Genomic DNA, 24,265 nt, shown 5'->3' with positions numbered 1-24,265 from the left:
TTCTAATGTATACCGCCCTGGATTCTGGCAATGCCCTGCTTGAATACAGATATTTTTTACCCCTCTGTCCCTTTTTAATTTTCCCATGTACTACACGTTGATTTGGTTTAGAATCCCCTCCCGGACTGTGATCTGTTTCCAGCTGTGTGCGCATACGTGGAAAAACTCTTACTTTCACCGAGGCCGTATAACTTGATCTATTGTAGAGCAATTAAAGCCGTCCCGAATTTCTGCTGTTTTGCAAATGAAACGTCTTTATTTCCCTGATTGAAACCTAGAATGTGATGGCAGATGAGAACCACCTGATGTAGGGAGGGTGGTAGATAAATGGAACAGCCTCCCAGCTGAAGTGGAAACATGTGTGGGATAAGCATAAAGCTACCCTGAAACTAAGACATGACATTAATTTATATAGCGCCAGCAGATTCCATAGCGCAGTTACAACAGCGTCAGTAAAATAAGTTAAAATCAGACAATGACAAACTGGTACAAAAGGAGAAAGGGCCCTGCTCTTGGGAGCTTGCAATCTAGTCGGTTGTTGAATCGGGAAATACGGGCAGAACAGAATTACCCGCCATTAAATTCTACGTTTCTGTTTTGTCTAAACAATGCACCTATTAGTTTAATACCAGATTAATGTTTTCCAACATGAAAGGCGTGCAACTTGGTAGATATCTTCATCTATGTAATGAAACATTTAGTTATTATTGCAAATGTTTTTTATAATAATAATAAATAATATTTTTATTGGAATCTGGCTTAAAAGGGTTGCCATTAGGGCTGCAACTAACGATTATTTTAATAATCGATTAGTTGGCCGATTATTTTTTCGATTAATCGGATAAAAAAATTTAATTTTTTTCTCAATTTAAAATAATGTAATAAAAAACGTACAATTTACACTTTCATCTCTTTATCACAATGGCCTCTCTATTCACCTTCTTATTTTACTGACATAATAATAAGAGCTACAAGAACCCAAACACGGTGTTTCTCAAACTAGGTTTTAATACAAAGTTATTAGTAAATATTAATTCATATGTAATTATTTTTTATATTTAATAAAAACTATGAGAAAAAAGCCTTGTTTAAATTTTTTTTATTTACCAAACTGCCCCCGGTTATGCACATCTGACCCCCAGCTTGCCACTCTGCCCCCATATATGCCTTATACCTCTTATATGCCAGTGATATGCAACTGAGCCCCCTGATATACCTTTTACCCCCAGATATGTTTTATGCCCCCCTGATATGCCTAATATCGATATGCCTTATACCACCTATATGCCACTGAGTCCCCTGATATACCTTTTACTCCCAGATATGTTTTATGCCCCCCTGATATGCCTAATATCGATATGCCTTATATCCCCTATATGCCCTGAAATTCATAATACCCCCCATACACCACTAGAACTCACCCATACACCACTCTGGCTCCTCCCCCTCCCATAGACCACTCTGGCTCCTCCCCCTCCCGTAGACCACTCTGGCTCCTCCCCCTCCCATACACCACGCTGGCTCCTCCCCCTCCCATACATCACTTTGGCTCCTCCCCCTCCCATACACCACTTTGCCCCCTCCCATACACCACTCTGGCTCCTCCCCCTCCCATACACCACTCTGCCTCCTCCCCCTCCCATACATCACTTTGGCTCCTCCCCCTCCCATACATCACTTTGCCTCCTCCCCCCTCCCATAATTCACTCTGCCTCCTGTCAGCCACGGAGGTTCACAAGACACCAGGGAGCCGGGTGGAGAGGCAGAGTGCCGTATGGGAGGGGGAGGAGCCAGAGTGGTGTATGGGAGGGTGGCTCCAATACACCCCTCTGACTCCTCCCCCCTCCCATACACCGCTCTGCCTCTCTACCCGGCTCCGTTACTGACAGGAACTTTCACTGCAGCTTCATAGAAGCCTCAGCGTAAGTGAAGGCGAGTAACGGAGGCTGTCTGTGCGATGCAGACCCCCACCGGCTGACAGAGAGGATGATCCTCTGTCAGCCGGTGGGGGTCTAAACGATGCGCACAGACAGCCTCCGTTACTGCCCTTCACTTACGCTGAGGCTTCTATGAAGTCAGTAACGGAGCCGGGTAGAGAGGCAGAGCAGTGTATGGGAGGGGGGAGGAGTCAGAGGGGTGTATGGTAGGGGGGAGGAGTCAGAGGGGTGTATGGGAGGGGGGAGAGACGGAAGTGAGAGACCGGCCGACAGTGAGGGGAATCCAGGTCCCCTGCAGCGTTGCGGGTGATCTGGATTCTAGTGTTATAATCCGACCTCAAACAGAGATCGGATTATAATTTTTAGAATCGATAAAAATCGATTCAATTAATCGATAATGAAAATCGTTGACAACGATTTTCATTATCGATTTTATCGATTAGTTGTTTCAGCCCTAGTTGCCATACAGCAATATATGCATATAGTTGTAACAGGGCCATATCTGATAGCCTTGTGTATCGTGGCAGAGCCATATGCCCGCTACTCGTGGTTTTGCACGACTTGATATGTTGGACACATTCAGCAGCAGTGCCTTTACTAGCTGTAGCCGAACATACTAAGTAAGCTTACGCTATTACGTGTAGAACTTGTGATGATCCGTTGGATAGAAAAATGTGAAGATCTTCAGCTATTATTTTTATGGGTTAAGCCAGTTAAAACATTGTGTGGATGTACACTTTGTGGACAAAAGTTTTGGGACACCCCTCCTATGCCAAGCATCATCTGGAGTGGTGTAAATCACAGTGCCACTGGGGTCTGGAGCAGTGGAAATATGTTATCTGCAGTGATCAATGAAGCTTCACCATCTGGTGGTTTGGTGGACACCAGGAGAACGCTACCTATTGGAAGGCATAGTCTCTACTGTAACTCTGGTGGAGGAAGGATAATGGTCTGGGGCTTAGTTCAGTTAAAGGGTAATGTTAATGCTACGGCATACCAAGGTATTTTGGACAATGCGATGCTTCCAACTTTGTGGGAACGGTTTGGGGATTCCTATTCCAGTATGACTGACCCCAGTGCATAAAGCAAGGTCCATAAGTTTGGTGTGGAAGAGCTTGACTGGCCACTCATGGCCCTGACCTCAACCCCAACAAACTCCTTTGAGATCAGAGATTGCGAGCCGGGCCATCTCGTCCAACATCAGTGGCTGACCTCAAAAAATCTCTACTGGATGAATGGGCAAAAATTCCCACAGAATCACTTCAAAATCTTTAAACTATTCACTGGCATTATATATGTGATCCCCAAACCTTTTCCCGTATGGCCCCTAAAACCTAGAGCCACCCCTGGCAGCAGCTAATATTCATAGAAGCCAGAAGTTTGGCTTCTGTGGTCCAACACTTTAAAGAAGACCTTTATTATGACTTCCCCGGGAGTTTATTGCATGAACAGAAAGGTTGGTCTTTGTTGTAATTGTTGGTATCTTATTCTCTCCACGCTGTAGTTACATGAGGGTTTTTTGTTGTCTGCTCTGCTTTTATATATGACGTGCAGCAAATTGCGCTCTGTGCCCTTCTCCAGGGCCGTGATTTATTTCTGTAACATAGTAAAGGACAGAAAGCCGTGAAAGAATCGCGTAGGGAGGAAAGGCTTGGATTGACCTTGGTAACTTAACTGACGAGCCATGCCATGTTCCCCCCAGCAGATATAGGTTAAATATCACTACCTTTAACTTCAAGAGCAAACCTGGTCTTGTCTGTTGTCTGCAAGCATAATTCATTGAAGGGCTGAAGACCATGTCACAAAGTCTCAAACTAAGCATCAAGAGGGCCCTCTTCACCTAATGTAGACACTCATCTTCAATTCTAGTTTTGTTATACCCTTTGGATGTATCAACTGTTAGAAGGGCTCTGCATATTGTTGGCGCAATATAAGGAAAAGATAATAATGGTAATTTACATGGCTGCATACCCAGGTAGTCTCCCATTGTGCCCAGCTGTGCAAACTATGAACGAGTCTTGACACGTTTAATCCTTTCTCCAGGCCACAGACGTTTAGCTACTGTTGCAATCTACAACGTAAAATGAAAAGCAACAAAAAAGAAAGTATTATTAAATCATCAAAATGAACATCATGGTATAATTACGATTGCAACAAATTAGTAAAACTGGTGTATGGCTCCCAAAATGTACCTTATTTTATCTACCGCACCCTCTCAAAGCTAACTTTAAAATTCTGCACACCCTGGTCTGGGCATCTAGCTGGGAGCCATAGTTTTACAGGAGGGGCTGTTACAAGTCCCTGTCTGGCTTCTTCATTCAATATAAATTAGCCCAAAGCTGTCCATACATTAGGCCGTCACAGACTAATATGAAAGCTCTGGAGTGGCGTGATGGAAGGGCTTTTAACCATGTATATAGCTTGTTTCTGCATCTAAGGTATGGATATACACATATTTTTGTTTATATGCTAATCAAGAGTCAAGGTAGTTAAATTGAAGAGAAAAATCCCAAAAGTGGAATAGAAATGAAACCTTAAATGGTTGGTAAACACAAGCTTACAGGACACTTGGGCGCATTCTTCAGGCATGGGTTCCCCTCTCTGTAACCTAATCAAGTAACCATCTATCCAGAGCTTGTATTTGTCACACAGACAGAAATCTTTGGTCATTGTTATTCCCTGAAGAAAACAATCGTCTTGTAAGTCTTGAGAGTTTTCCGATTTCTTGATTTCTTTGTCATTGGAAGGACCCTGACATGGTAATCATCATCCATGAATTACACTGGGTTCATTCACTAACAAGAGTGTTGGCATGAGTGTTTGTTGGAGAGCTATGAATCAGCTCCTTCACTAGATGTTTTATAAAGCCAACCCCAATGAGTTTCTGCTGAAGGAGAGGCTTAGCAGGCCCTGTCTAATGCATAGTTAAATCTGTGAGATTTCCTAAGTCTTCTTACATATTGAATCATAAGCTATACAGGGCCAGCACAGCCCTTCACACACTAGTGTTGGTCCTTCATACTGAACAGCGAAGCCAGGGAACTAAAACCACAACTCCCCTGCAAACTGTCCAACTGCGCCTTCTTCCTACAGCAGAGCTCACTGGGCTTGGACCTTCAGTATTGGCGTAGAGTGAAGGCGCTAAAACTCACTAAAAGGAGGAGATGTATGGTTTCAACTCGCTGACTTCACGATACGTTATGAAGATCAAACCCCCTTGAGCTGCTACAGGAGTCGGTGAGATTTCTCCAAAGTCTCCTTATCCATTGAAGTCTCCCGACGACTTTACCTTTAGTGAAATATCTCATTGTTGTAATTTCATACGACTGATTCCCCACCTTACACGTATTAACAACTACTTATGATCAAAAATCTAAAGACTATGGGAATGTAGTCGGGGGCGGGGCATTTTGGAGATAGAGGGTATATTTTATTTCTTTTTGATTTAATTTAAAATTTCTTTAGATTTCATCCTTGTGTGAATGAGACGTAATCTCCTATTTTGATCAGTCATGTAGTGGTGGGACCTATAAATGACTACAACCTAAATACAGAACGATAGAGATTGTATGTGACGGACTGCAGGATCACATATCCCATCTCCTCGTCCATATCGTATCTCCTCGTCCCCATTGGACACCATTGCTAAAGCTCCCTGCAGACCTTTGTTTATTACTGATCTAAACTTTTCAGCCTTCAGTTCTAGTCTGGCCTTCTCTTACCCTCTCTGTCACTTAAACACCCAGTTTACTCCTCCATCAATCCCAATCCTTCAGTTTAATGGCTGGCCAGCGACATGTTATTGTATATTGTATATACAGGTGGGAAAGCAACATGGATATCTATCAGAGAAGGGAAAATAAGTGATAGTCCAGTTGGTTTAGCTTATACAATGTGATGATGCTATATAACCAGGGTGTTAAATATATATATATTTATCTCAATGTTTTTTAAACTATGAAATCAACAGATTGTATTTCTACTGCAGTATTTGGTGAATTATTGCATTCGGCGTGTAACTGTGCTGGAACAAGACATTTATGACAAGAATGACTAAAACTGCATCACTGCTTAAGATTAAGTCAATTAGGGCTGCAACTAACGATTATTTTAATAATCGATTAGTTGGCCGATTATTTTTTCGATTAATCGATTAATCGGATAAAAAAAAACAATATGCAAATTTTTTGTTTATTTAAAATAATTTAATGAACTGGATGTTAAAAAACAACTTAAAATTTACATTAACATTCTTATTTTGTTATGATGTAATAAAAAACAATATTTTCAAAGTACAAAAACCCAAACACAATATTTATGAAACAAAATAACCCCAAACATTCTGAAAAGAGGTGGACTATTACTGTTCAAGAAACTTTGCACCCGGCACTTTGCACCCAGCCCTGGCACTTTGCACCCAGCACTTTGCCCCACCCCTGGCACTTTGCACCCAGAACTTTGCACCCAGAACTTTGCACCCAGCACTTTGCACCCAGCCCTGGCACTTTGCACCCAGCACTTTGCACCCGGCACTTTGCACCCGGCACTTTGCACCCAGCCCTGGCACTTTGCACCCAGCACTTTGCACCCAGCCCTGGCACTTTGCACCCAGAACTTTGCACCCAGCCCTGGCACTTTGCACCCGGCCCTGGCACTTTGCACCCGGCCCTGGCACTTTGCACCCGGCCCTGGCACTTTGCACCCAGCACTTTGCACCCAGAACTTTGCACCCAGCCCTGGCACTTTGCACTGTGCCCCTGCACCCAGTCTCCAACTCTGCCCTGCACCCAGCCCTGCCCCCACATTCTGCCCTGCCCCCACACTCACACCCTGCACCCACTCTGCTCTGCACCCACACTCACACTCTGCTCTGCACCCAGTCTCCAACTCTGCCCTGCACCCCCACTCTGCCCTGCACCCAGTCTCCTGCCCTACACCCACACTCACACCCTGCCCTGCATCCCCACCCCCACCCTGCCCTGCACTCAGTCTCCTACCCTGGCCTGCCCCCCCCCCCCACTCTGCCCTGCATCCCCTGAAACCCCACCCCCACCCCCGCGAATCGCTCTGTGCGAATGGAGCCACTCGCACAGAGCGAACCGCAACTAAAAGAAGGCGCGTGTAGCGGAAGCGGGGAACGCTCGCGGAGGTAAGTAAAAGGAGCCGAGTGCTCCAACAACTAATCGATCACTCGATTAATCGATAACGGAAATCGTCGACAACGATTTCCGTTATCGATTATTATCGATTTTATCGATTCGTTGTTTCAGCCCTAAAGTCAATACAATAAATACACATCCCTATAATACTCCAAATACCCAGATTGGTTACATATTGTGTAAAGTCTTAGTTTAGAGTGAACCAAGCGCTGAAAATATTATGCTTTTCAACTTTATATTCAACTTTGATTTAAATATATATATATAAAAAAAAAAAAAGCACATCATATGATTTATATCATACATGATAATTTCAAAGAATCCTCTGTATAACATCTAACCTGACCAACATATTACACAGCTTTCTGGTTTATAGATTCTAGAATATAATATCTTGTGTTATTACTCTAATACCCATTCTGAGCTTTTGCATTTTATTTGATTTTCTCCTACATCGTATTTTGCCATATCCCCTCAAACCTCCATTTAAGTATGTGGCAAAATCTAACAATGTAAACCCCCCCCCCCCACCGCACAGCCTTTGCAAATGAGTTACAATGGGAGTGCTACAGGGCATGCACAGGAAGTGTACTTAAGTATGCTCGCTACTCATTTCCTGCTTTTAGATGAACATGGATTGAGACACAATTCTCACTTTCTAACTCCAGTAATTTAAGCATGCATGATGCACGCACTAATTTGCACAATGTTTGTGTAAAATTGACTCTAGCATACATTAAATAAAAGAGAGTCCAGACTCTTCTCTTAAAGATTGTTTGTTTGTTTTAAGGTTTAGCTGTTACATCCTTCGTCATAAAGGAGAAAGGGGGTGGTAATGCCTAAATGTTTCTTTCCGGGAATCAGCAAAGTAGTTTGACAAGATTTCATTCTGCTGCGTGTTAAGGGATAGGTGGCAGTCCCCTGGCTGCAAAACCAGTGGGCAAAGCACCCGCTTAGGTGATCAGGCCCTCTGCTGCTCAATGGACCGGCTACATGGGAGATCTCTGATCTTCCCGGAAAGGCCCACTCACACTATGGGAGCTGTGCTGAGACACGGAGCACTTGGATATGATATATTCGCTACCTCGACCCCTGTAGATGGCGGCCACAGAGAGGGTGGCCTCAGGCTTAGGGCAGCACCAAAGGTAAATCCAACCCTATAAGGCCAACGGCCTTATAAACAAGGCGTGACATATAGGTAAACATGTCTTTATATTATTTGTTCTGTGTATTTTTGCAGAAAATGAGGAAGAATCTGCCGTGTATAAATAATAAGCACGTTGCCTCGCTTCTGGTTACTTTTTAACAGAGCTAATGTTTTTGGAGTAACTCCCGTAAATTTTTCCCACGTTTCTTGTAGGGAGAAGGAGGAAGAAACTCAAAAAGAGGAACATTTGATGGAAGAAAAGAAAAAGAAAAAGCAGGAAGAAAAGAAGAAGAAGGAAGGTGCTCAGAAAAAGGTTTGTGCCAGTTTGGTTAAATATGGGTTGGTGTTTTGTAATTATTTTTGCCTATTGGCCGAAGCAGTACAAATCTAGGATGTGGTTCCTATAGCCGGTTGTGCTTTTAATCTGGTTTTCTTTTTTTTTCTCCCCCCTAGGCTGCTGAACAAAAAACCAAAGGTCAGTAAGAACTTGCCTCTTTCAACATGCGCCTCGTTGTGTTCCATGTTTTCTGTCTGTTGCCTTTCAGTCTGACAGCCTGGCTGCGAGGGGCCGAGTCCCCGATCTCATTGAAATTCAGGGCCAGTAGACGTTAGCCGAGGGTGCCTGCGGTCTTCATGCTTGTATGGCTGCCATTTTCAGCTCCCTCAGGCCATCCATCTTCTACACATTTCCTTGATAGCCACATTACCTTTCCGCTAAAGCCTCCTCTTCCACAAAAGCCATGGTTTTTTTTTCCTGTGCTTTGTCTGTCCCTCGGGCAGCAGAGAATTCATTATGCCCAGAGATACGTTTCACCTTTCCACGCAAAACACTGATCGGCCTATAATAGTTTAATTTACCCTCGGCACATTTTCTGAACTGTAGCCAGAGAGATTGTGCCCCTCATATAATTAAATCTTCTAAAGGATCTCAAATGACAAGTGCTTTCTGCTATATATTACTTCTCCCGTGTTTAACAACAGAGTCAGAACTTAAATGCCAAAGAATAGCCGGGTAGTCCTCCCGCAACAATGTGAGCCCATCAATATGATGAGTTATGAACACAATGTTTGTTCTGAACATTAAATACTGAAATGATTGGGCAATTTTATATTTTGATAGTGATGATTTCTAGAATGAATTGATGTTCTTGATATTATGGCAAATGCACAGTATTGTGTTCCCTCAAAGGAACAGCTAGGGAACCCCCCCCCCTTCATGGGTCCAAAATGGCCAGCGGGCAACCTGGCAGCCGCACATACAGAACGCAGCGTCCCATTAATACAAAGCGTAGGCTAACCTGGCCACTGATCCTCATCTAAATGTAAGAAATGTCTAGTATCCATATTTTAAATTACAAGTTACATTGTAAAAATAATAATAATAAAAAAAATGTCTGTGTAAGTTAACGGCGGAGCTCTTTTCTTTGGAAAGCCCTTAAAAGACTCTTTTTAAGCCAGCCGCATATATATATAGATCGCATGGAAGGCAGAACTATATTGTCAGAAAAATGCCAAAAATGACATTGATTTAATAGAAATCTGCCCCACAAAATGCCCTTGCCTGTCCCCTAAACGCTGTGATAAAGCATAAAAATGACTTATTCAGTGAATTTATCGCGTTGCCACGATTTGAAAGAGAAGCTGTCACCATAGTCTGCACGTAAATTTCAATTAAAATAAAGTAATTAGTATCGCCAGCCATCATAAAGCCCCCTTTTATTACAACATCTTTTCATTTCCTTTAACACCCGTCCTAATGAGGTCTGATTAACTGGGAGTGGCGTTTAATTAGCGTAATTCAATCACGAGACGTATCTGTATTGGACATTAGTGCAGAAAATCACCGCCAAATAGTAATCTCTCATTTGTGACACGCAATAAGTCAATTTAGCTTTGGCTTTTAAATAGTCGTGTGAGCGGCCGGCGGTTGCCATGGTGACGACATGACGAAAAGCGCACGGGTGCATTGAGCCAACAAATACAGAGGCATCGCGCGGGGACGGAGTGGCCCCCGGCATGAAAACACCCAACAGATGGGCCTTGTTTCTTCAAGTCTGTATCAACGAGGCTCTGCCGGCCGTCGAGCGTTTCCTTTGAGGGGTGAGATCCTTGCCCGTCTCCTGCGTCGGCACTAAAACCTTAAGCACTTAAGTCTGGCAGTGTTCTTTAAAGCCTTGGTTTGTGACCGAACGTTTATCCCGTGTAGAAATGTTTTAGGAAGTGTGTAGGTCGTAAAGTAGACATCTTTCTGAATGGAAAATGAATGTAATACGTAAGAGATCAAAGGAAAACCCAAAGGCTGTTTGGGTGCGTTGGCAGTGCCTCTCCCAAACGATTCTGCTCCAAGAACTCGTTAGAAGGGATATCCGTGATCTGTGCTTCATTCACACTCGTGCTCGTTTCATTCATCAGCTACAGCATGGTGACGTGAAGAACGTTCTCTTCACATATTATGCACCTAAAATGAACTTTTTGATAATTTGTGCCATTCTTGCAGTGGATATAAACCCATAACACGTGTCAGCAGCCGGTCATTTTTATCAAGCTGTTCTGTATGTTGATAATTCTAGCTTTCCATGTTTCCTGGAACCAAGCAATTTGGACATAGTTGCAGATCCATGCGGTCAGCAGGTGTACGGAGTGCTGAACAAGCCATTATCCTTAAGATGCATTGGTTGGCTTTGGGCAGAATAAGTCACTGGCCTCGTTATACTGGTATACTGGTATACTTAAGTTTGCATCCTACTGAGCTTATGCTTGTTAATCATGGGATGTAAGTTAGTTATCTGAGCGTCCTGAAATAAGGTTAATGTCTTATTGATTTGTTTTATTTTTGTTCCGCCACATATTTAGTTTTCCCCTGTGTTTTGCCCGGTGTTACGTGCGCAGCTATGCTGCCTCTTAGTGGTCATCTGTACTAAGTGAAGCCGTTACGCCAGAAAAGCATGAAGCATTATTTAGACTGTATGATCAGCTTTGCCGCCAGCAATGGCCTACAATGTACGTGCGTAACATAAAGGAAATAAATGTGGAATAAATTCATATGGCCGAGAAGCCGTAAGTATGAAATGTTACAAGATGCATTGACGATGCCTAACAGTTATGTTTCAGTGGAGTTTTGGATATCCGCCAAGTAAAATCCTCGGAATCTCACAAATCCGATTACTATATTGCTGTAGCAGAATACGTCGCACGCAGACAGTCTCTTTCTTGGCCCAAACGCCATCTTAAAGGCACTAAGGACTTTAATGCATACGGCAACTCTGTGGTCCCTTTACGTTTTGGTGTTTGATCCAGTGCGCATGTGTAAAGTCATGGGAGCACTTTCCTGCCACTGACTGACAGCTTCAAGCAGCCAATCAGTGGCAAGCAATGTCAGATCATGGAGGAAGAAGGCGGTTTTGCGGCATGGCTGCCAATTCTGTGTCTGGTAAGTGCTTTATTGCTTGTGTTTTTGGAAGAATGTATATTAAAGTACTCGCAGGTTACACACAGAGAACTTTAATATGCGTTCTTCTATAGTATGGGTGTCAACCTTACATACGTAAAGAGAACCCCATACTTAGAGACAGACTGTTGTTGTATTCACTTTTTTTTGTTTAAAGTAACAGAGAATTTGCCTGCTGATTAATCAGTCCTTGGTTTGGTCTCAGGATAGAGTTATGCCTGTCCCGTGAATGCATAACTTCCCATACTGCGTTAGCCTCTACCACCTCTACTGAGAGACTGTTCCACTACCATCCTCTCAGTAAAGTGAGATATCCTTTCGTTACACCGAGCCTCTGACTCTCAAGGTTTAGATAATGACCTCTTGTTCTAGCATTTCTCCTTCTCTAAAATAAACATCCCACGTGTACTTTGGTAAACCCTTGAAAGGCTGTGATATTCTAGCATTTCGGGTTGGATTGAGACATTTGGACATCTTGTTTTATTACAGTGAATCCCGGAGACGTCTTTCGGAGGATATCACTGTGGAGATTTTCAGGACTTTTTCAAGTGTAGCTTGGAATTAAATTAGAAAAACTAGATGTGCGTCCATGGTCTTCTCTCTCACCTCCTCCCAATAGAGAGGCGCCCTGGAGTTCCTAATACTATTTACTATCATACAGTGACATGCGATAGGGGATTCGGTGTCACATCCAATAGCTAAATGTGCTTCTGAAAGGCTTTCTCAAGTTAAAGATATCTTATTTTGAGTAGCGTGATATGAGAAGCGCACCGGGACTTCTTAATCTGACATAGAGTGCTACAAATTAATAATCCCGATGTATTATTGATTAATAGTCCTCCCCGGAGCGTTTATCAAGAGCACTTGCCATTGGCTCATTTTAAAGGCCGCGTAACAGCACCTTTTTTGTGTGTTTTATAAGTATTTTTGTTTTAACCTTTTTCGTTAGTTTTATTATTTTACTATTTATTTACTATCCAGGCAGCACAAACCCAAATGGCATCATTAAACTGAATTTCTCTTTTATTCCATAATTGTGCAATTACGTTTGTTGTTTAACGCTACAGAAAATAATGGAAAAAAATTGAAACTTGATTGCTTGCCGGGACAGCAATGGGTGCCGGCATATAGCTGTTTGCTATAATGAATTCACACGCTCATTAGTCAGTGAGAAGAACAAATGGCTGAGTGCGGGGAACGAATAATACCTTGGCGTGATGATCTCGTGGAAGAAAGGCAATGCGATGATGATGTTTGTAATGGAGCCACTCCATTTAATAGACACTATAAACAAGTGCCGTCAGAGCTCCAGGGGCCGGAGGCACCCTCCGCTGTATCATCCTATTCCCCATTTACGACAACAGAACCGCAAGCCAACGCGTGACGTTTTGGGGAGTATTCAAACGCTAAACAGCTACTGATACGTTTTTGTGTTTTTTTAGATTTTTCACAGATCAGGTAAACACCACCGTTCAAAAGTTTGGGGTCACTGGGCTGTTTGAATGAGAAATCAATTGAGCATTTTATACTCGGATTAGTGAACGCAGGAGTGGTACAGGGCCTCTGTACGCCTATGAAGATCCCATCAAAGATCAACCCTTTCCAGCTATAGTAGTTACCCCCCAAACTTTAACAGCACGTGGAGTTTTTCCTACTGTTACAACAAAATCTAAATCTTTTTGTTTTTTGGGGTTTTTTTTTTTTGCAATGATGGCCAAAGCTTAATGAAAAGCTTTAGTACTCCGAAAGCTAATAGCTACATGGTTTTAAACACTGATAATTAAAAAAAAAATAATAGTGCTAAAAAAATGTGTTCTCTGCATTCATCAAAACATAATAAAAAAACAAAACCAAAACTTTATCATATTAATCTGCCACCCAAAGTTTTTTTTAAAGGGCATACAAATGCTACTATAGACTAACACAAAGTTGTGCTGCAGAAAACGTTAAAAAAAAGACCTATGTCCATCAAGTTCAACCCTTCTACCTGTCCTTCCAGCTTTTGATCCAAAAGAAAGCAAAAAACCTGATCCTAATTAAGCTAGTTTTTTATTTTGCCACTTTGGAGGAGGGGGGGGGGGATTCCATCTCGACTCCAAAAGGCATTCAGATTTCTCTTTGGATCATTAAGTTCTAAATTATTAGTATTTATATTTATTATATAGCTTATACCCCCTGTATAATATTTTCTAAATAATAAATCCAGACCCTCCGTCGTATTTGACACCACCCTCTTGGCAGTGAATTCCAAACCTTTACTGTCCTTACTGTAAAGAATCCCTTCCATTGTCGTACATGAAATCTCCGCTCTTCCAGTCTCAGAGGGAGAGCTCTTTATATTGGTCCTGCACATATTTATTCAGTTATATCTCCTCTAAGATGCTGTTTTTCTAGTGTATTTAGATGCAACTTTTTTTGTCTCTCTTCATAACTAAGATCTTCCAATCCCCTCATTAATTTTCTAGCCCTACTTTGCAACTTTTGTATTTCCATAATGTCCTTTAAAGGATTGATGCCCTGAATTGCACAACATATTCAAAGTGAGGTCTTACCCTTGACTTATCAAGAGGCAAGATGATATCCTCCTCCCGTGAATCAATACCCTGTTTTATACATGCCAATCTCTTATTGGCCTTTGCAGCTGCTTACTGGCATTGTGCACTGTGGCTATGTCTGTTGTCTACAATTATTCCTAAATGTAGTTCGTCCCAGGGAGACACAATTTAAAGTATATGCTGCATTGTTGTTATTTTTTCCCATGATGCATTACATCTCTTTTAGTCTAAACCCGCCTGCAAAGAAGGAACATCAAGGTTACACTGCATTATCCTACCTAATTTTGTGTCATCTGCAAAAACGGAGACCTGGCTCTCAATGCAATATGGGAGGTCATTAATAAACAAATTAAAATATATTTATATATACACACATTGCCACTTTCCACTTGCACTGCAGTAGGTTTGGAAAGGCACTAGGTGCCACTGTTGATGCAGATATTATATCTATATATATTTGTTTTTCTCTGTAAATGTTATTTTTTGGCCTTTTTACGGAATAAAGTGTATATAAACGTATATAACTTTTTTTTTTAGTGCCAGAACCCATCAAGACCAATTCCAGCCAGCCCCAATCTGCCACCAGTACTTCCACCAGCACGGTCCCAAACAGCAATGGCAAGCGTGCGTCTGCCAACGGCCTGCAAGCTGCGGCCTCCCGTTATCTGCCACGTGAGGTGCCTCCACGCTTCCGACAGCAGGAACAGAAGCAGCTGTTGAAGAGAGGACAGCCATTGCCCACGGGGCCGCTGTCCACGACTAACCCTACACAGGACACCGGGCAAGCTTCAGTGAGCCCCACTCGACAGCAAGGTGCCGGTGGTCTTCTCAATCCCACCAAGACACAGTCTGGTAGGAGTGCTGCTTTCTTCATTTCTGATATATTCTGCATCTTGTGGTGGACAAGAAAGCCGTTTGGAGTAGCAAGTGATTGCATCGCATTAATTTGCAGCTCATAGTTAACTTTCTATTGGATAATGTGCTTTTTGCATAGTTACCTGTAAGAAATAAACACATATCGGGTGTAGACACGTCATCTACTGTATTTAACGACAACATGTTTAGCATCGATCAGGACGTGACAGTTGTCCTTGCAAGTACGCATAGTGTTCTTTTCTTTTGACACAGGACAGTGGCTTAAGCCATGAGAGGCATTAAGCCAAGCTCAAGATCTTCTCTACCTAATTTCATTTTTAACCCTTTGAGTGGAGGCCATGGCACATTTTTCCTCTTGGGGGTACGGGCTTTTTTTTGCTATAGTTAGGTTTAGATCAAACATTTCCCTTGTAACCAGCCCACTGGGCAGTAGGACACTCTGGGCCCTGATTGCCCTGCAGTTTTGTGACAGCCTAGACTAGAATAGGTCACTGGTTGCAGTTGAGGGTCCTGTTTCCTAGCCAGATTAGCAAGCACTAAGAACAAATACTAGAGTTTTTTTCCAACAATATGAGGCATGTGACACCCTTTGTGGCATAAATATTTGTGATGACATCATCCTGTGTCATGTGTGATGCATTGATTGTGTGTTCTGATCTCTGAGAAGCTTCCAGGACACAAGAACAGCAGATGACCCTTTCTAACAATTAATTGCATCCCTGAATAACTAAATTGTGCTTTAGGCTCCTTGGAAAAAATGTCTTAATTGCCCCCTACCGGTAGATGCCTGTGTTCTAGGTAAAGACTGATGGTTTCCGAAACACTGCTTATTTTGTTTTGTTGGGGACTCCAAAGCTAAGACAGAGCAAGTGGCCTTTACGTCACAGCAGTCTAGTGGTCTGTATAAGCTGTTTATCTCTGTCTCAATATATGTAATAATAATAGTTACCCGGTTAACCCTTTCAGGACCAGGGCTGTTTTTTATAATACAGGACCAGAGCAGTTTTGTGTTCACCCATCACTGTAAAATACAGCAAGGGATTGGCTGATTTTAACCAATGACGTACTGCACAGGTCCTTGTGGGACCATGTTTTTGAGCTGTACTGAGTATGTCGTCGGTTGCAGAGGAGTTGAAAACTATCTAGCACTGAAATGTGTATTGGTTAAAGCCCTAAGGTATTAGGCAGTTAACGCTTCTTGTGCAAGTAAGATTTAAGTGGAGCTCACTAATGTCCACTGCTTCAGCCATGGCTAGTTTTGGAGGAGCACATGCCACCTAGGGTTAAAATTAGCCTCAGGCGACCCACAAGAAATTGCAGCTGGTGCCAGTCCCGGCCAGAGCCCGGCTTCATGTGTTGTATTTCTGTAAAGATTGCTGAAAAGGTGAATCTTCCGGAGCCCCGAGCACCACCCCGGGTCCGGCTCTGCCCTCATCATGCGCTGGTTTTATGCTGAATTGTAAAACGTCAGCATGGTGGAGCGCGGGCAGCTGCTCCGGGTTATCACTACTGACATTTAAAGAGAGAAATTAAAATAGCAGACTGCGCATGCAGAGGCTTCACCACTGATTTTATGTAAACAGCACCAACTATCTTAGCTACATGAGGAACATTTGCTGGTTGCTAATTATACCGAAAAGTGAAGTGTATCTACTATTAACCTTATGTTTACTGAACCGCGTGCATTTAACAGATGCAGAGTGTGTGTGCGTGCATGCGCGCGCGGTCTATAATAAGCATATGTATTCTTAGATCTAAACTCGGTAATCAGGAGGGATTCTGAGAATATTAGAGGTTCCGTCACCGTGTGTTTGTGTGCATTATTCACCTTTATACAGTGTGTCAGTATATTATATATGTGTGTGTGTGTCGTAAGCTTGGCCTTCTTTACTTAATATAATGGTTCTTTTAGCTTTGTTATACACTTTGAGGTAACAAGTGCTACGGACATCGTTGGCCCTGTATAACTATTACTGTGTTTGTAAACGTCACATTATCTGTTACATTCTTTTACAATGTAGAAGTTACCGTATTTCATTCTGCGTCTGGTTTCATTCCGTCTAATATGGTAGAGGAGGTGTCTGGCCAACACGAGATCCTCTATTAAGGAAGGGGGGGGGCGGTTGCCAGACCATGATGGAAAGAGGGGCTGTGTGCAGAAAGGAGCATCGATGGCAGCACAATCTATGAATTAATGTGGCCTTGATAAATCTTTATATTTCTGTGATCTGTAGGGTGAGGCTGTTGCAGACGTTATTATTATTTCTTCTTTGCACGAGCCGATTACAGTTGGTATCGAAGATGGATGCTCCAGTTTCCTTAGGTAGCCCTGCTTGGTGCAGCTTTCCCGTGGTTATTTCGCCCCGGTGTAAGCATAGTTTCGGTGCCTGTGATGTATTGTTTGGGGCTCCTGTGCTGCGTATGTATAAGGCGGCCTGGCTTTGATTAATGCGCTCGGAGTTGGAGGCTGGGAAGTTATTAGGAGGCTGGCGCGCCGCCAGGCCGTGTATGCATGTGGGCCCTCGTTTCGAATGTTAAAGCTGGAACGCCAGACTCTGGTGCTGTTTATGAAAGGAAATGAGTGGAGAGGGAGGAGATGGGCTCTGGCAGGGAGACGGGGCTGAAAAGCACATTAGAGCGGAGCCAATCGCCGACGTGCCGCTGTTGTTTTGGCTGACATTCAAAACTGGGAAAAAACAGCAGCTATATTTTCAATTGTAGCCATGTCCCCGAGTGAGAACGTAAAGCGGAGGAAGATCGGTTTAGTGTCAGATGCAATTACATAATGGAAGCTTACGTTGCGAGGCCGTTGATACCTTAACCCATGTTGGAGGGGGGGGGGGGAGGGGACTGTGTGTACGGGAGAATGGGGGGGGGGAGCGAGAAGGAGCCTCCCCGTGCTGTGAGGGCATTTCCAAAGCCAGTGCAGCAAAGGCCCAAACCAGCGCGCAGGTTCTCCGGCCGGCACAGCGACAGGATGAAGCGTACGCTGTGCACAGCCGACATACTGAAGCCGAGAGCCGTGGTGAGGCAGAGGAGTAGCGTTTCCTCGGATGGTTGGGCGTCCCCTTTCCTCAGGTATTTCACTCCCCACGCGCCCTCCCCTCCACTCACTTCTGTCTCCCTCCTTGTTCCTGGAGGACCGAAATATATCGCTGGCAAATAACTCTCTTTCCAGTCAGTTTGTTGCGCCACCACAGAAGTAGCAGCCGCAAAACCTCTTTTTGATTTTTGGCCCTGTTTCAGACTGAAGAATATGGCGGCTTCTGAGGCTGAGCTGCTTTACCCAGACATGCTGAGGGGAAAAAAAAAACGCCAAAAAATAACAAAACCTGGAATATGCTCCGTCTATCCGGTGCGAACTCCAAACATCGGTCTAATGACCGAATATAAACTGCTTCTCATCTCTGAGGTTTCTGTGAATGTTTCCATGGTGGTTATGTGTGTGTTCGTGAAGGAGGGTAGGCTCGTGGTAGGATGAAATTAAGCTTAGTTTTTTGCTATCCTTAACACCCCATACGGCTTATGTAGAAACGGTTTAGTTGCACGTCTCTATAACAGAAATGAGCTTCCAATATGGTTAATCAGATAATTCAGGGTTTCTTGGCGTTACGCAGCTTGTTTCACAATAACATTTGTAGATAACCTCAACATGATGTGTTCCTACCGTGAAAATATCCAAAAGGTGGCAATTTTTACTATCGCTGGCAAATTAACCACGGGAAGCAGACTCCGTCTCATGTTTCTATGCAAGTGAAAGGGCTGTTTATTAACCTTTAAATAAATTTACAACACCTGTTTGAAAGTGAACCTACCTCCTGGTAAAGGTGGACGAAGCAGTCCACGTTTATTAACCTTCATGTTGCTCTTCCCCGAGCTCTACGAACTTTAAAGGAACACTCCAGCCATCCGATGTACTTTTATGCATATGATTCCCACGTGAGCCCTTGTGTGGTCCGCTTTCCAAAGGCATTGGAGGATTCTGCGGAATCCCTCCCATGTGCATTTGCCTCTTTCCCTTCCCCTTGCAGGGGTTATGTTTAGCCAAACACACCTTCCTTCATGTGATATAATGAAGGATAATAATTAAGGTCAGCAGCAGCCCTGGCTCTGGGGAACGTTGCAGGCAGAGGTCTGTTCAGATTCCCGTGCGCATGTTTGGAAAGTGCCACCATTGATTTCAGTGGGATGACTTTCCTGTCACTGACCGCTTCAATCAACCAATAGTTGCATCATGGAGATGATGGGCTGCCACTTCTCTATCTGATAAGTGCTTTATTAAAGTAGGTATCAGGGGCAATAAACTTTTTGTAATTAATCGCAGCATTACAAACCCCATTCCTAGTGCCGTAGAACACCTCCCAGAAAAAAGATTTGCTTCATTCATAACATCTGCTTCATATGAATCAGAGCAGGCATCCTGTAGTTATTGGACTTTTGTCTCATTTAACCTTCCCTCAGCTGCCTCTCTGAAAAGGAGGGAGCATACTTTAGTATGCTTCTTGCCTTTGTTCAGTAAAACTACCATTCTAGTCAAAGGGAGCTATTTAAATGAATAGAGGCCACAACTGTCACTCACAGGTATGCTGCTGCTTTAATGAAGTGGTTATTCGATTGCTATTCTAAGCCTAATAAAAAATATAAAAGTGCACAGTTATTTTGGAAGAAAGAGTTAGTCTGCATTACATTAGTTGCTGATATCAGCTGGCAACAAGAAAATGAAAGATTGCCAAAATGCCGCATTTGCCACCTTGGTCACTCAGCTCTGGTAAATCATCTCATGAGAGAGTGAAGGAAAAAAAGTATACCAGATATTGGGCTGTGAGGTCTAAAACTACCACGAATCCCAGTTTATTATGTGTTCCTAATGATGAGTTTTGTGAATATATTGTTCTTCGTGTGGATTAAGGGCCGTTTAGCCTATGTAATTCCATACCTCGTCAGACCAATTTCCTCAGTAGATTTTCCTATTGGATTACCATTTTGTATGTGTGAATGAATGCTAATGTCTTGTTTTTCATCCATTGCAACAATTTCATGTTTAGACTTTATAACAGTGTACAGGTTTATAATCCCTACTGGTATGGTTCCAGGTATCCAGTTTTGGGGGTCCAAACTGCTTTCATTGGCACGGTTAGCAGTAACAGACAACCTTGCCCAAAATGTAGCATTTGCTCCAAAATTGCTCCAAGTTGTCCTTTATTAGTCTTAGACATCATGTTCCTATAATACATTTAGTAAGCATCATCTACTGAAAAGTTGTAGTGTTTTTGTTCTTTTTAGCAGTTATTTCTTGTTGAATCGTACAGATCCAAAGGTTGTCAATGATTCCTATATAAACACAGTATTTTTATGTTTGGAGTAGTATTACCAACACCTGCCTCCACTTCACACAACTTTTAATGTAACTTTTTGTCCTACATGGATTCTATTTTTTTTTCTTGTGCATATTAGTAAGGCTATATATTTTTTTTAAAAAGCTATGATTTGGAATTATAACTTCTGTTTGACTCTTGTGTTATAACCATTTAAAGTTCCATTTTTTTTATCTGTAGATCTCATTCGCAGTTGTTTGGGAGACCATTATGACAATTCCCACTGGGGGTCGCAGGCTACTCTCAGAGGTGAACCTACGTCCAGCTGGGATAAAGTGATAATAGACAGGACTGACAAAGAAGAGTGGCCTTCTATTACAGGAACCGAGACTGAGTCTGCCTCAGAATGTACTACAGACACTGACTCTGCCTCCAATTGTGGCTCTGAGAAAAGTAGCATGGCTATGAGTGCCCAAGGCAACTTCACTGGACATGCAAAGAAAACAAATGGCAATAACGGCACCAATGGAGCACTCGTCCAAAGCACTTCTAATCCGAGTGCCCTTGGAGCTGGAGGAGCTAATGGGAATGGAAACTTAGCCAGGGTTTGGGGCGTAGCTCCAGGCTCCAGCCCTGCCATTGGTCATTGTTCCTCCAGCAGTGGGGATGGGAATGTGGACAGTTTAACTGGGGAGGGTAGGAGTCAGAACTGCTGGGGTGCTTCCAACTCAAATACAGGTGTTAATCTTAACCCGAATGCCAACCCAGCTGCCTGGCCAGTACTTGGACATGATGGAACTATGAGTGGATGTAGTCCTTCCAGTATTTGCGGTCCAGTTGGTGCCATGAGTCAGAATATTGGCAACCAGAATGGAAATCCCACAGGTACTTTAGGCGCCTGGAGAAACATGCAGTCACAAGAGAGCACAGAATCACAAACGTCCACGTCTCAGAATGTGTCTTTCAGCATGCAACCTCAGAACCTTAACACTGATGGACCAAATAACACTAACCCCATGAATTCTTCAACAAACCCTATCAATGCAATGCAGACAAATGGACTGCCCAATTGGGGGATAGCTGTTGGAATTGGGAGCATCATCCCACCTCACCTGCAAAGCCTTCCTGGTGCTAGTGGCAATGGCTCAGTTTCTCAAGGGGTCGGTGACAGTACAGGCAATTCTGTGTGGGGTTTATCACCAAGTGTGTCTGCTGCAGGAAGCTGCAACACTGGGTTTAGTCAGGAAATTGGAGATCCTGTCATTTCAGCTGCAAATAAACAAAATGGATCAGGTTGTGTTGTGCAGAAAGAGGGAAATGGAATCAGTGCATGGGATTCGGGACCGCCAACTAGTCCAGGGGTATTAGCATGGGGCAGAGGTAGAGGGAGTGTTGGAAATACACATACTGGACCTTGGGGTGCAGGCCGTGGCTCTACAAGTAGTGTGAATGGTGAGTGGGGTAGGGTCCCGAACCAGCATTCCACCAGTGATATCAGTGGAAAAGGATCATGTGGCTGGGATAGTCCTACTGCTACCATGCCCAATTCTGTTACACAACTGGGTGATAATATAAATTCGAGGGCCAAAGTTTTAACATCTGGCACTGCTGCTAGTGAAATAAGTAGTGACTGTAGTGGAAAACAAAATGAAGTAAGAGGAGTAGATGGTGAGCGGGCTGATAAAGGGATTACAGATCAAGGCCAGATCCAGTTGCCAAGACAAGATCTTGATCCCAGGGTTCTCTCCAATACTGGGTGGGGTCAGGTCCCAGTGAAGCAAAACATTGCATGGGATTTTGACGAATTTCAGCGAACTGATAGGAAGAATACTGGGACAGAAGCTTGGGGTTGTTCAAGCACTCAGCCTTCAAACTCAGGGGGGAAGAGTGACGGGTCCATCATGAACAGTACAAATACCTCTTCAGTATCTGGTTGGGCTAGCTCCCAACCTATATCTGCTCCTATAAATGCAAGTTGGGTGGATAACACAGCGCCAAATGGTCCAGTTGGGTGGGGAGATCCTTCAAGCTCTGCTGCCGTTAATGCTGCTGCCAAAAGCGGTCACGCTTGGAGTGGATCCGCTAATCAGGATGGCAAATCACCCACTTGGAGTGAGCCTCACAAGCCCAAAGCTCAAAGTTGGGGGGATGGGCAGAAATCAAATACAGGCTGGAGTCCTGCTGCAGGTGGAGACTGGACTGAGGTGCCCCCTGTTCCTACACATGTGACTGATGGGAAGAATAATGGGATAGGATGGGACACTGACAGCAAGTCTGGAACTGGATGGAGTGAGAATACACGATCTGGGACCAGTGGGTGGGGAAATGGCACAAGCACCAAGGCTAATTCGGGTACAGGCTGGGGGGATACTTTGAAAGCTCCTCAGCAGAACTGGGCTAATAAAAACCAAGATGGCAATGTAAGTGGTTGGGGAGGAGCTACTGCTGTAAAGCAGACTGGATCTGGGTGGGTAGGAGGACCAGGACCAGCACCACTACCAGCCAAGCAGAAGGACATTAACAATGACTGTAATGGCTGGGAAGAACCTTCCCCACCGTCTGTTCGACGCAAAATGGAAATTGATGATGGTACCTCAGCTTGGGGAGACCCAAACAATTACAACAGTAAAACTGTTAACATGTGGGATAGGAATAATCCTGTAGTTCAGACGATTCCCTCAACTAACACAAGCTCAAGCACCACTCCTACCACCACCCCGAATACCAGTCTGGTTGAGCCTCCGCCGCCTCATCAGCCAAGTGCCCAGCAGAACCGTTCCCCACTGCTTGGTTCAGGTAAAAAAAAAAAAATGATTTACTTTTTATTTTTTTTTTCAAAAATCTTGATGTCCTTGACACCAGCGGCACTTTTTTGAAGGCTGAATTGTATTTATCATACATTAGGCACATGCTGTAAATACAGAAGATTCCTCTCGCTATCCCGCTGAGCCATAGTAGTGTTGAATCACATGTTAACTTGAAGTTGAAGCTTCCAAACATATGTTTGGTTTTTGACAAATGCTTGTTTTTAATAATACACCATGGTTTCCATACAATGGCTAAATTGGACTGTAGAAAACAAACATTCTTACTATAGAAATTCCCATTTGTTACGCTTTCTGTAAATACTGGGGTGTAAGGCATAACTGGGGGTATAGGGCATATCAGAGGGCGCAGTGGCATATAGGGGGTATAAGGCTTATCTGGGGGCCAGAGTGGCATATCTGGGGAATAAGGCGTATCAGAGGGCACTACAGCATATATGGGGTGTAAGGCATATCTGGGGCGTGTAGAGGGGTATATTTGGGGGTATAAGGCATATCTGGGGGGGGGTGGAGTGGCATATCAAGGGGTATAAGTCATATCAGGGGGCACAGTGGCATATCTGGGTACAAGGCATATAGGGGATATAAGGCATATCTGGGGAGGGCAGAGTGGCATATCTGCCGGAGCCGCAGTTTCCCGGGTGAGCGCAGCTCCTCTAGTTCCCCGGGTCAAGACCAGAATCCTCCGGGGAGCGGGGTTTTGACACTCCTCGCCCATTTTTCCTTTAAATGTGGGAGTGTTTCCCGCTGCCGCGAACTCCCCTGACATCAGTGGGAACGCCACTGACGTCAGCGGGAACTCCAATTAACGTCAGTGGGATCGCCCACCGACGTCACTGTGCAGTCCCGGCCGCATCCTGCGAGGGAAGGATGTATCTGAATAATTTGAATAAACGGCCAACTAATCGATTATGAAAATAATTGTTAGTTACAGCCCTGGTTCGTATGTTCGGTATTCGGGCTGAACAATAGAAAACATACCCATACGAATGCACAAGTCTAG

At 43.7% G+C, this 24,265-nt stretch overlaps 1 protein-coding gene across 3 annotated transcripts in view; it reads left to right on the top strand.

Annotated features, from left to right (window-relative positions):
• The first annotated feature begins 8,493 nt into the window (after nucleotides 1-8,493).
• The window catches only part of LOC149276410 (trinucleotide repeat-containing gene 6C protein-like), a 33,837-nt gene continuing 18,065 nt past the window's right edge, over nucleotides 8,494-24,265 (top strand). For 2 of the 3 annotated variants that reach the window (XM_089503671.1, XM_089503670.1), the window contains exons 1-4: nucleotides 8,494-8,556; nucleotides 8,697-8,718; nucleotides 14,784-15,098; nucleotides 20,678-23,233. In XM_089503671.1, coding sequence (XP_089359797.1) covers nucleotides 8,494-8,556; nucleotides 8,697-8,718; nucleotides 14,784-15,098; nucleotides 20,678-23,233 — 2,956 coding nt within the window. Of the gene's footprint in view, nucleotides 8,557-8,696; nucleotides 8,719-14,783; nucleotides 15,099-20,677; nucleotides 23,247-24,265 lie in introns of those variants that run through there. The other variant, XM_089503672.1, reaches the window with a different exon arrangement.

The sequence above is a fragment of the Sceloporus occidentalis genome, unplaced genomic scaffold, assembly GCF_023333645.1.
Source record: "Sceloporus occidentalis isolate IW3139 unplaced genomic scaffold, rSceOcc1.0.p SCAF_240, whole genome shotgun sequence".
NCBI lineage: Eukaryota > Metazoa > Chordata > Lepidosauria > Squamata > Phrynosomatidae > Sceloporus > Sceloporus occidentalis.
This window is presented reverse-complemented; position numbering and strand designations above follow the sequence as displayed.